Raw genomic sequence first — 13482 nt, 5'->3', positions numbered from 1 at the left:
TTATTGAGTTGTATATGCAAACTTTATAATAAAAACGAGAAAACAGTGTGCAGTGTTACAACGGTGTCTGTGTGCATAATAAAAATATTGGTGGGAAACATCATTCAAACATGATTTCTGTCACGGTGATTCCCCTTTTCAATAACATTCTGAGCCATTTTCGGCTTACAAACGTGACCTTTCTTTAAACTCTTCAGTGTGGTTTTACAACATTGTCTTGTCGTTGAAATATGAAAAACTCCTTTTAATTTTGTTGTTGTTGAGATGTTCAAGGTAAAACGATGTACAGTATCTTTACCACTATAAAGTTTTTCTTTTAAGATTAGAAAAACAAGAAAAAAATTAACATTAGATTAAATAAATGTCTATTTATAACATTTTTAACACTTTGGTTTTTTATACAACATTATATGAAGTATAATTTTCAAAACAAAGCAAAAACAAAAGCATGCAGTTATCAAGCAACTGAGTCTAAAAATAAACGTGTTAACTGCAATGACAAACATTGATTGATTGCTGTCAAAGGAGAAATTTCACTTTGTAATGACGAACAAAACACTGTTACAAGTGGTAATTAGCATGTTCGCTTGCAGGTCAACAAAAATAATTATCCGGGGTTAACATGTTTACCTTATAAAATCTTTTATTAAATTGCTTATCAAATACTCATGGGCTAACGTAGCATAATTATGAAATTTTAAAAAAATTTACACAGTGTTTTTGCTTTATAACTTAACCCTACTCTTTATAAGTTATAAATTTGTTTTTAAACATATCTGTTACAAAATCTTTAAAACTAGATAAATTAGAAATTTGATTACTTATATGTTACTTAGAGTATTTTTTTAAAGAGAATTTTATTAGTCAATACATCTTTAAATCAAAAATTAAAACACTCTTAACTGTATAGTTAAGAAGTTATACAATACCTTAATTACTAAGTATTTAATAAAGCTTATGACTTAATTGAATAAATTAGGGCTAGAATCATTCTCGTTTAGAAGGCTAAGAAAACGTGTACAGTTTGTTTATATTTAAACGTTTTGAAAAAAGTATTTTGGATAAGACAAGTAATTTAAGACAAATACAAAATTTAGGGTTTTTTTTAACGCATTTAAACCTAATCTTTATAGTTAGTACTTTTTGTAAAAAACGAAAGCTATCATTTATTAAGTGTTGCAATATGAAGTCTTACGTTAAGAATAAAATATTTTTGACCATTTTTATTTTTTATGTACCATTAAATTAAATTTTTGCGAAAAAAAAAATTGTCAAAATATATTAAAACGGTATGAAGACAGACTAAATAAGACTCGATTGTAAATAATAATAAGTATTTGTTTTTAGTGTTACAGTTCAGAATATCAAAAGTTAATTCCAATGTATATAATCATATTTTTCATCATATAACCTTGTTTTATAGTTTACGAAAGCTTTAATTTTCTATGAAACATTATGTACAAGATGTAAACGTTTGTAGTTGTTTTTGTAAGCTTGGTTTTGCTTATTATAACTTTAATTAGTTATAGTAATGTGTAGCTGTATATAAAACTTATAATTCTTTTAATTTTTTCTTATTGTTTATTGTTATACTATTTCAAATAAAAATTAAACTTCTACTTTTTTACCATAATTTAATTACGTAAACTGTACATTACTTAAAGGACTAAATACAATACATCATGTAACAATTTTTTTGATATCTGTTATTTTGTTTTTTAGATATCCCAAGTTAGAAAACATTGAAATTTTGCTCTCAAAAGCAGCTTGTGCGGTCTTATTAAGTTTGCTAAATGTAAAAACGAATAACTAAATTATGCTACAAGTCAGCTAATTTACGCATCATGTTTTGTTGTCATGGTTTCTGTTAGTGTCGCGATATACACAAGAAAGACATGTTATTGTGAAGACATTTTTGTGAAAGACATGTTATTGTAAATTAATTTGAATTATTCCTTTAGGTTAAGATAGTGGCCAAAGACTCGTTTTTTAATTGTTAAATGCTTTGTTTTAAATAAGTGTTGGTTGCGTCGTGTTTATATAAAAAAAGACAGCTTATTTTGTTATTGTTATGTTGTAAAAACCTTTATAAAAATAAAATTTAAAACTACAAAAAAAAAAAAATTGGTGAAATAGAGTGGCTAAAATCTTGTATAGTGGCTGTCTAAAACATTTCTATATATATAAATTACAAACTTTTAAACAGCATAGTATTTTTAGCGTTTAAATCGGTCATTTTCTATCTGTGTACTTATCTTTTGTTGTTTAAATTACAAGTATGTTTTTCAGTTCAATGTAACATGGTAATTTCAACATTCAAAATATCATCAATTCAGTCCTTCAGTCATATAAAAATGGAAGCAACAATGGACGCACATTGTTTGAAAAGTAAGATTATTTTTTAATCTAAAGTACCACAGATACTTGTTTATGCTAAGAAATCGGCGCTAAGAGATTTTACTTTTTTCAAGTTAAAGTCTAATTTTAGCAATATTTGTTTACTGAGAATGATGTGAATAATTTTATGTGGTTTGTGAACGTTTAGTAAATCATGACAAATTAATTGCTAACACTCTTTAATCACTTTAAGTAGTTCTCATATATGCCCATTTCATAACACTTAAAATGATAAAGCTATGTTTGATTTGTAATCTTAAGAGACTGTAGATCTGTAAATTTCTTACGGCTTTATTCTCTCTTTTTTTAATTTACTGTATTATTTTGTGGCATTAAAATACGTTTTTAGCACTAAATCTTAAATAAAAAAGACTGACTTATTTATTTTAATAGTGAAAGAAAAAATATTCTCATCACTTTGCTCAACAACCTCACCAAATGAATCAGCATCAATGGAGCAGGAACATCCAATCAGCTGCGTCCATTACTGCGCGGGATGCAACAAGCCAATCAGAGACCGGTGTTTCCTCAAAATTGACCAATCAAACTGGCACGAGGGCTGCTTGGTGTGCTGTGTGTGCAAGCAAAAGTTAGTTAGCCAGTGTTACGTCAGAAAGGGGAACATCTACTGTCATCAACACTACACAAGGTAATATGAAGTTAAACTTTAAAAATAAATATACATTTGACTTAATTTTTAGTTTAGCATACATTTTGCTAGTTTTTCTTTTTTATTTTGTTATGTTTGTTCACTAACAGATTTGTTTAAATTTTTGCTTTGATTTGATAATGATTGCTTAATAATTAAATAAATGAAAGAAAACGATAAAAATTTGAACATTTTTAAATTTTTTTTAGTGTCTATAGAATAGTTTTGCAAAGAAATTTGATTGAGTTAAGATTTTTGTTGCTTTTTTTTTCGAGTTTTTCAAATTCAAGAGAAAAATTGATTAGAAACATCTTAATTTTCATGTTCAAAGTTAAATTTACTACTTTGGTCATCAGCAAATCTCTTAACGACATTTGAAACTTTGATGTATAGATAAGATAATTATAAGAGCAGATTAAAATGCTTAATCTGTTAAACTTCGCTTTAAAGTGACTTTTAAATCAATCACTAATGATTAAATTGTTCCGATATAGATATTTTTTGCATAGTTATTTGTGAGTTTTATAAAAAGCACCATACAATTTTAATTTTAGTTTTTTTTTTACTTCTTATCAAAAAACTTTTAAGTTTAATAAGTATTATCTATTTCTAACTTAGATCACACTTATATTGAATAACTACAACTCGAATGTCTAAACCCGTTACAAATAATGTTACAGCTAAAACTAACTTAAATATCAATAATTTTTATCATCATTGTCATACACGCTACAAGCTCGCAATTTTGCAAACTTTATAATTCAATTCAGCTCAGTGTTCTTTCAATTACCATTTGAGAATGTCAGCTGAATTTAATATCACAGTTCTGTTTATTTAAAAAAAGTGACTACTACGAAAATAAACTCAACACATGAAAAACAAAATAATTTTCGTCAAAACTTGTCAATGGTCAAATTGCGTTAAGAAGCGGCAAACGGCAGCCGGTGAAAATTTAACAAATCGAAATTCGATCGGATTAATTTTTTTGCGCAGAGGCGAGAAATTTTCATAACTGCTTCAAAAAAGTAACATCCAAATAAAACTGAACTTAAGGGCCAATACTTTTAACCAAAATTAAACTTGCTATCAAATTATTAACCCTCCACACGCAGTTTTTAATAAACACATAATGCATTTTAAAGAAGAAGCATTTTCATAATGAATTTCAAAAAGGAAAAGTAGTTCTTTAGCAGAAAACTAAATTATGAATTACACAATCGATAAAAATATTTTTTTATGGCAAGTATACACTTACTCAATTGTTATAACTATAGTTAGTTACTATAAAAAAGTATGTGACGATACAAAAAGTATTGAAGTAGAATTTTGTGAGGTCTTTTTCCCTCAGGTGCTTAATTGAATTTATTTTGTAATAACTTTGTTTTGGCAAATCCGCGTCTGAATTGGACCAGCTTGACAGTAAACAGGAAATAAAACTCGTTCACACCTTTTAGCCGAAACTTTCAGCTTATTTCGTCTGCAACCGAAAACAAATTAGCTCACAACTTTAATCTCTGTTAGAATATAATTAGTGTAGATTTCTGGGATCAGCCGGAAATTGCTAGCAGGTGTAAATAAATTGTTGATCAAATGTTAACTTGATTAATTTGACAATTATTTTTTAATTTTGCAAGCAACTAGCTAATTCGTATGCTAATTTTTTTAAATATTAAAGTTTCTATATAGAAAGTTTCGGTTGTTTACATAGCTAATAATAATATACAAATAGCTAGCTTAGATATTTTCAGAATTAACAAACCTCTATTTTATCAATGTCAAGATGAGAATAAACAATTAAAGCTAAGCTGTTCAGCGCTACACATGTACCTTTAAAACATTTTGATATTAAAGTTGAAAATTTGACTATTTTTACCTGGTGTTGATCTTCAAATTTAAAAAATTTTCAACTAAATGTCTAATTTAAGCCAAGTTTTTGAACTACATAGTTTAAACTCTTACTCTGTTTTTATTAAAACTGAAATAAATTTATTTACTAGGAGCGTATCGGCAAATAAAACATAAAAGTAATCTAATAGTCAATTAATCATTTTAGTAAAACACACAAACATTTCTACTTTGAGAAAGTTTATGATTTTTAAATTTATTGTACCGAAAAACTATTACTTTAAAATTAAAATTAAATAATTCATAGAGCGTAACAACAGTCTACATTTTATTGTGAATTTTATTTAAAATTAAAAGTGAAGTAATAATGTAATTTTCACGAAGGCTTTCTACTATACATTTATACCTGAGTTTTTCATTTATAACTCTTAAGTTTCGAGTGTACTTACAACCGAGTGTAAACAATAAACAAACATTAGTGCGTGCTAAGTGGTGTTTAGCCGAGCAACAAAATTTTTAGTGTCTTTGCAGCTATTTTAAGATTAAAAACATTTTAGAGCTGTTTAAAAATTCAGTGCTTTTCGTAAGGTCGGCCGTTTTTGAAAGAATAATCTTAAACATGTTAAAAATTCACGTTTGCAAGTCGTTTGTCTTTCACAATTAATTTCTTTAGTTTACAGATTAATTGTGTATAAACTGTCACAGTAAATGACTTTTATTATTTTTTTTTAAGCCTACTGCTAAAAATAAATAAACAATTTAGTGAGTTTTTTTGTATATATATATCAAAGTGTTGGTACGATTTTGTATTGAATGAAGCATAGTTGTTTTAAAGCGATTTAAAACAAATGATAATGTTTAGTTTATCATGCTTGTAAATAAATATATACGCGAAAACAAGTAAAACATTTTTATATTAGCTCCTAAAATAGATACCAATGTTTTTATTTCATGACAAAAAAAGATTCGAACAAAATAAATTCTTTTAAAATACTGTTATCTTCTTAAAAATTGAAATCTTCATTATGATTCAATGACTATTTTTTATTATTCGAAATAACAAATTTAAGCTAAAGTAAAATAAAATCAACAATGGAAAATAAAAAATTTCGTCGGTTTAGTTTTGCGAATATAGTGAAACGTCAAACTTATTTTTTATGGGAAAATTTTGACGCTTTGATGTAATTTCACATCGCCACTGAATTGTCACTGAGAGATTCTCACCTGAATTTTCACATGAGACTTTCAAAAGTGAGGGCAGAATTGTGAACTGTTTTGCAAGTTTGTTGAGAAAGTCTCTTAAATTGAAGAAATTTGTGTTTGGGTAATTTAACACATATAAGATTTAATAAGTTGTTTAAATCACTTTTATTAAATTTCAAACTACAATTTTTACAATCTACATGTGTATGGTAAGTACAACACATTAGACTGACTTTATACAGCCTCTACTAGCATTAAGCAAAGACAATTAATACAACCAACAATTATTTCGTAAATTGAAACCAACAACAAACTCAAAAATATTTTCAAGTTCCCATCGTGCATCCACCATTACGAAAGTGCATCTCACTCAATTTCTTTTATTAAAGTTTGTATTTTGCTTCTGTAGATTTGCGTCAATCATCACAAAGCAGCTGAATAATTTCTGTTCACTTAAGTCACGAAGTCCAGCAGATGGGAGAATTTCACGCCCGTCTCACAGTGACGTCACAATGGCAGACAAAGCTACCGTAACTTTTCATCGTGAAAAGGTGTTTAGGCGCATCTTCGATTTGATTGACAGAAAAACGGTGTTTGGACGAAAGCGTACCTCGTTACCGTGGCAACCCAGCTGTCGACGCGTTCTCACAAGTTCGTGTCCCACTTCTGTGTTGAAAACTTTCGGCTTCTTTTCCAAAGAGAGAAAACTTTTGCTTTAGTCACCTCGGCAGGTGTTTCAATGCGAGCCATAGTCGCAACAGTGAAGGCGCTTCATAAGTTTTTCTCTGCTGTCTTGCTGTGTTATGACGTCACAATGCAGCTTCGACGTCGCTCGTCTCAAAATTCGGCAAGTTCATATGAGCACCTGTAAAACACCTTCGCTGTTAAAAACAACAGAAAATTTTAACAGCTGACAGCATTTTTGTTTGCCATGTCGCGCTGTGCAAACTTGTGAAAAAAAACAACAACAATTAAATTTTCACTCACAAGTTGACAGGCCGCTTGTCTAGAAAGTAAACCGGCACATGATCACAAGCTAAAATCACACAAGTAAACATTCCATATTCACACAAGTTTTATTAAAAATAAACATTGAAACTTCACACAAACGTGGAGAATAAACATTCAACGTTCAACTTACAGGTTGAAGCTGTGCAAACGTTGCTGCCAGCCAATAGCCGCCAACTCCAAGGTTTTTCCCGGCCCCGTTCACGTTGAATGTTTCTCCTGCGAATTATGCAGCCGACTGATGAAGGTGAGTGAATTGCAATAAATTTTTATTAAAAAGTTTTATTATTGTTCGGAAATACTTGTTTTGTTATTTGGTGTGATTTTCTTGATTATAATTAAAGCTTAACAAACATTTTACTTTGAAACTTATTACAAATTATTTAAATACTTCTAAAATTACTTAAATATATATTTTTTAAAGTTTTAAAAGACTTTTAATATTTGTTTAACTTTTAAACAAAATTTTGAATAAAAAAGTTAGTATAAGTTAAATTCGTTTCCACTTCTTAAATCTTTAATTTTTAAGGAACTAAATTGTTAAAAACTTGCTTACAAACAGCCTGGAGAACAGTATTGCAAACGAGATGAAAATGATGGCCTTATTACCTGTCTCTCATGTAATTTTGTAATGAACCAATCAACCTGCGTTAATAAACAGACCGAAGCAGGATCTTCAAATATGTCAGATGCAGGTTCTATAATTGATAACGCATTGTTTAAATTTTTTTTTTAATATTTGGTTTCAACAAGTATATTTTTTTCAAATGTGTAAAACACAATCTTCACAAACAATGCCACAAACCTTTATGGAGTATTTTATCAAACTAAATGCGTTACTTTAGAAGTTTTAATTTTTTTACTACTTCTTAAGCTTACAACATCAAAATCTTTTTCAGAAAAGCTAACATTCAGTCTTAAAAACATTTCTTAATTTTTCAAACAGAGAACTCGTGCAACGTTCTTGATGCGAGGTACAGGAATGTAGGTGAGGATACACACGGAGACATGAGTATGTTCATACACGGAGGAGACGATCCAAGGAGCCAGCAGGAAGGAGTGAAGCGACTGAGGACAATTCTGACCACAGCGCAACGTAGAAAGTTCAAATCGGCATTTCAAGTATCACAGAAACCCACTAGAAAGGTTGGGAGCATTTTTTGTTTGTTTTTAAAAACTGGTTTAATTTTAAAAGTGATGTTTTCTTGTTTAAGTTAGATAGAAATTCAGAATTTATTTAAGTACTTTCCTTTATTAAACTTTTTTATTTGCAAGTATGTATCATAACTTAAGCTATTTCAAACATTATAATATACTTAAAACATTTTCAAGTTACGAAAATTTATAAAGTAATAAACAAAACATTTATGACTTAAGTGAATGTTTAATAATTAAAAATAATATATTTATATTAGCAACGTTCTACTACCTCTTCTTTATAAAAGTTCTCGTATAGCAAATTTTTTTTTTAGTTAGAAATATTTTTAAAACTAATAACTTCGTACGACCTATTTCATATAATTTTACTATAGCTAATTTATTTTTTCATTTAGAAATAATTTTAAGACTAGTAATATCTTACGACCTGTTTCATATAATTCTACTAAAGCTAAACAATTAAAAAAAAAAAAAGATTAATATTATTAAAAGTTTTTTTGAACTAAACATTCATAAATATTGATCAACATCATTTGTAAAAATATAAATCAAGTTTAATGTAAATTTTAGGTTTTTATTAAATATTTTTCTGGTTAAGATTTTTAGTAAATTTATTTTATTAGGTTTAATAATTTTAATAGGGTATATAACTGTATTTTTACGTTGAGCATTAAAAACTACTAAGTGTAAAATAAACTTGAACAATTTAACATTTAGTATTTAAATATAAAACTTATTAACTATTTTAATATTTTAGGCAAGAGAAACTTTAGCAAACGAAACTGGTTTGAGTCCGAGAGTTGTTCAAGTTTGGTTTCAAAATCAACGAGCAAAAGTAAGTATAACGTAAACTTCTCAAAATGTCAAGCTTTCATATTAAGCATACGCTATATAGTACATACTTTGTAAACCTCTAAAAAAACATTGATTTTAATTACTACCAACTTTTTTTGATAAAACTAAAAAACTTTTTGTATAAAATACTTCGATAAAATATAGCCCTTAAAAAACTAAGTATATTTACTATAAAAAGTAAATATTTAAAGACCATATTTTTTATGTTTCTTATAAGCAGTATTTTGCTTATAAAACACTAATTCTTGTGATTTTTAACATATTGCACAGAGTTATAAATAGACTTTGTCAAAAATTAAATTTAGAATAAGTACTGACAAAGGAAAATAGTTTTTATAAAATCTCAACTTATATAATAGTCTAAAAACTTCTCAACATGTAATTAAATTGTTATTAAAATAATTAATAATATTATAGTACATTATTACCATACTTTCTTCCATAAAGATCAAAAAACTAGCACGAAAACAAGAAAGTTCAGGGGACAAAGGTTTACCTAAAACAAGCAACACCGATTCTGACAGTGAGTGTTCACAGTTCATCTAGCAAATTTATACAAACTTATAAATACAAACAAAGTGTTTCAATGGCTTATGAGAAGTACTTTTTTTAAATTAAACATTTTATTTCACTAAATTCTCTGTGCATGCATTAGTAAATAAATACCTAGTGTTATTCTTTTTACCTAAAATCAAATGAATCTTTTAACTTTTTTTTGTTTGTACTAGCTTTATTACAAGTCTCATCACAAACTACAGATGAAACGATGAGCTTGTATTCGAGCCAGTCAATGCCGACAACTCCGCATCTGAATGCCACAGATACAACCTACATGTCTCCTACAAACGAGGAATTTTGTCAAAACAATAATGCGGACGGAGACAAGCAAATTGAAATCTTCAATACGATGAACAGTAGGTTGTTTATGTTGTTGAATAAGTATAAATTTACAATTAGAAATAAAATTTTTGTGTCAACTGTTTGAGTTTAAATATTCGTGCTCATTTGAAAAATAAAAAGTTTAGTAAAAAGAAAAAAACAAGTTTTAAAACACTTAGTTTTATGAAACTAACTAAAATCATTTATTGATTAAAGGTTCTAGTAATGACATGAAGAGCTATGAAATTCCAACTGCGAATGACAGCCTTTCACAGAAATTCCCCAGTTTTGAACTCGATGAGGACAAAATTTCCTGCTCAAACTCCGCACCAACTTGCAAACCGCATCAGGAGTCGAACAAAAGCTCCTACTTTACCAACTCCTTTTCACAAAATTTCTGCAAGGAACTGTGCTACAGCCAGGCACCGAGTTACAACAAGCCGTCAAACCAAGCTGAATTTTCAATTAATGGAGATTCGGCGGTTTCGAACCCGTGCGAAGAAGTTTCTTGTGTAGAAAGTAAATGCAGCAAGCCTAGTTATGAAAACAATCCAATAGACAAGTTGCTTTTCATGCAAAATAACTATTTTACCTCACTATGAACAGAACTTTACAAATCGTAAGCACATAAGTTCGCTGACATGCTTACAGAAGCTTTGTAACTACCATTTTGAAGCAGTATAAACTTTTTGATAATCAATGAAAAATGTGAACACCACGTTTTCATAAAACCACTGTAAAAACTTTTATTTTACACAATCTTTGTAGAACAAACAGTATTTGAGTTTGGTACCTTGCTTAAACAATTTTAAATATTTTTGTTACTTTTAGGTATATAAATTATACATTGTAAGCTATAGTGCTTTTAATAAACTGCAAAACGTGCTATCGAGTATATTGAACCGCATAACTCTATTTACAGCTTTTTTATGGTAAGGAATTATTTTGGTTGATTATAGTCATGTAACATAAATTACAGATTTATTTTACATGATGTAAAATCACAATCGGGCAAACTATCATTGCTGTTCATGCAAAATAACTTTTTTTAGCCGAGTCTAATATGAACAATATTCTAATAACTTTACATAAAATCAAATTTTAACGCAAGTAAAGTATTTATTATTTTTTTTCATAACAGCTTATCAACAACAAAAGTGTTTCCCAAAATTAAAAAGCAAGCTACTAATACAGACATGCTTTCTAAAGCATTTACTTCAAAGTAAATTTAATATTTTAAGATTTGAGTTGCAAAATTTATATTTTCAAAATGCCTTACAGACGATTTTTATATTAGAATTATGCAAAAGTAAGTTACACTGCTCGTTTTTTGAATGTGTAAGTTTTAGTTATGATTACTAATATTTTTCATTTTTATTAAGCCATTAAAATTTTAATAGAAACTGCACAGTTATCTATAATCGTTTTCAAATTTATTTTACTGCACTTGTATTAACATTTTTTATGTTTTTTTTTACTTTTCGATTAATTTCATTTAATATGAATAAAATAAAAGAAAAACTTAGTTTTGACTAATACTTAGTTAGTAACAAAAAATTTTAACACTTTTTTTTCAAATATTAATTAACACTTTGAACAAAACATTTTTAGGTATAACTCAAAAGCAAGATTACTGTACTTATATAATTGTGTAGTACTGTATTATTACTTAGCATATACTTTTGAAAATAACTGTTTAAGTGTTTGATATAGTTTCAATGATTTTCATTTGTTCCAATTTAAGCTTATTATTTCTTTTTTATTTTAATGGTTTGAAATCAATTATGAAAAGTTTGAATAGATTTTATTATTATAATCTTTACCATAATCATTAGAACAAAATAGTTTTTTTTTGTCCTGATATTTCTTTAATTTTTTTACAGCCCAGCACTTACAAATAAAGTTCCATTAAATCTAGTCAATCTAGAGGTTGCAATTTTTTGACATTAGTTTTTCAGGTAGATTGATTAGATGAAGAGACTGTAGCTCTTATAACTGTTATTTTTAGGTCATGACTAAATTATTGCATATATGAAACGTAAGCAAGAAAATTAATTTCTTGATAAAACTATTTATTCGAAGTTAAGTATTTTATAGATTAGTTCGGAGTTCATTATGATTGCGAAACTAAAATTAATATAGAACTAGTAAAATTTAAATTTAGTAAAAGTGACAAAAAAAAAAACTGACAAAAAAGCTTCGTTTAAAAAAATATCAAACTTTAATTTTCGGCGTTTGGATGCATTTTACAAATTTTATAATATTATTTTAGTAAATATCTCTAAGATAAGTTGCACGCATTTGATATAAATTTATTTGTAAACAGTTTCTCACGGAATTGAATGTTTCATGAAAAGTTTTTTTATAAGTTCTTAATAGATAAAAACTATATTAAATATTTTTGTTTTAAATACTTGTTTTAAATGATCTATTAGTTTTTAAATAATACAAAAAAAAGTAAAATGTTTAAAAGTCTGTACTTTAAAACTTTTTTTTAACACTTCTAGCTAATTTATTTTGTTTTTTGTGAAAGAAACTATAATATCAAATCATTTACTACGCATCTTTAGCGAAAAATGTATTTTTTTCTTAATATTACTGTTGTAGTTTATTAAAACGAAAAAGTATCGAGTGTAACTGTTTTGTTTAAGTTAAGCTTTAAAGATATCGTTTTTTTTTTTTAATTTGTTTACTCGTTTTCTATCTGACCTTCAGTGGATATTTGATGTTTTTTTCTTGCAAAACAGGAAAAACTTATTGCAGCTATGATACATTTTACATTTTTTAAAGTAATTAAACTAAACGAAAAAGTACTTTATTTACATTTATTTTGATATATTTTAGCTACATTTTAGTTGTAACAATTTTTGTAGTTGATGATTGATTAGAGAAGTTATGTGAATTGAATAACTTAAAAAAAAAAAAACTACAATGCCTATAAATGTTTATTTATACAAACAATAAATGAAAGTTTTAACTTCATACAGGAGTTTTTTGTTACTATTTATCTTAACTTCACAAAAAGCCAAATATTTTTTACCGAAAAAAATAAGTTCTACGATTTTTGTACGTGCTTTTACGACTAAAAGTCATAACTGTATCCAAATGTTTTGTTAATTTTTTCTTTTAAGCTATAATACAAGTAAATTAATAGTAATCTTAAGCTTTAATGAAAGCTGCAACTTATCATACAATTATAAAACTAAGGTTCAACAAACCTTTCAAGCCTACAATAACTTGTTTTACAAGCTGTATATTTAACCGTAAAAACATTAACACCAAATCACTTTAGAAGTGTTCTATAGTACGAGGCTCGAATAACTAGGCTTAATACTTATTATCTAGTTCCCACCAAAATATTTTTTGCTGCACTCATTTAATTGAGAACGGGCCAAATATGCACGATCGGGCACTTTTGCAAGAAAACATTTTTGTTCGAGGGTGATTTTTGAACGAGAGTAACAAATATAAACAAGATAAAAAAAAAA

The 13482-nt window shown here is 27.4% G+C and overlaps 1 protein-coding gene across 1 annotated transcript; it reads left to right on the top strand.

Annotated features, from left to right (window-relative positions):
• The first annotated feature begins 2354 nt into the window (after positions 1-2354).
• On the top strand, positions 2355-10596 carry LOC145839103 (uncharacterized). Its single transcript, XM_082946713.1, has 10 exons — positions 2355-2388; positions 2791-2986; positions 6504-6686; positions 7238-7349; positions 7665-7797; positions 8049-8248; positions 9018-9095; positions 9533-9638; positions 9874-10029; positions 10211-10596. The coding sequence occupies exons 1-10, from the start codon at positions 2355-2357 to the stop codon at positions 10594-10596; spliced, it is 1584 nt and encodes a 527-aa protein (XP_082802839.1).
• The last annotated feature ends 2886 nt before the right edge of the window (positions 10597-13482 follow it).

This window comes from Thalia democratica, chromosome 6 (genome assembly GCF_965202585.1).
Source record: "Thalia democratica chromosome 6, ktThaDemo2.hap1.1, whole genome shotgun sequence".
NCBI lineage: Eukaryota > Metazoa > Chordata > Thaliacea > Salpida > Salpidae > Thalia > Thalia democratica.
This window is presented reverse-complemented; position numbering and strand designations above follow the sequence as displayed.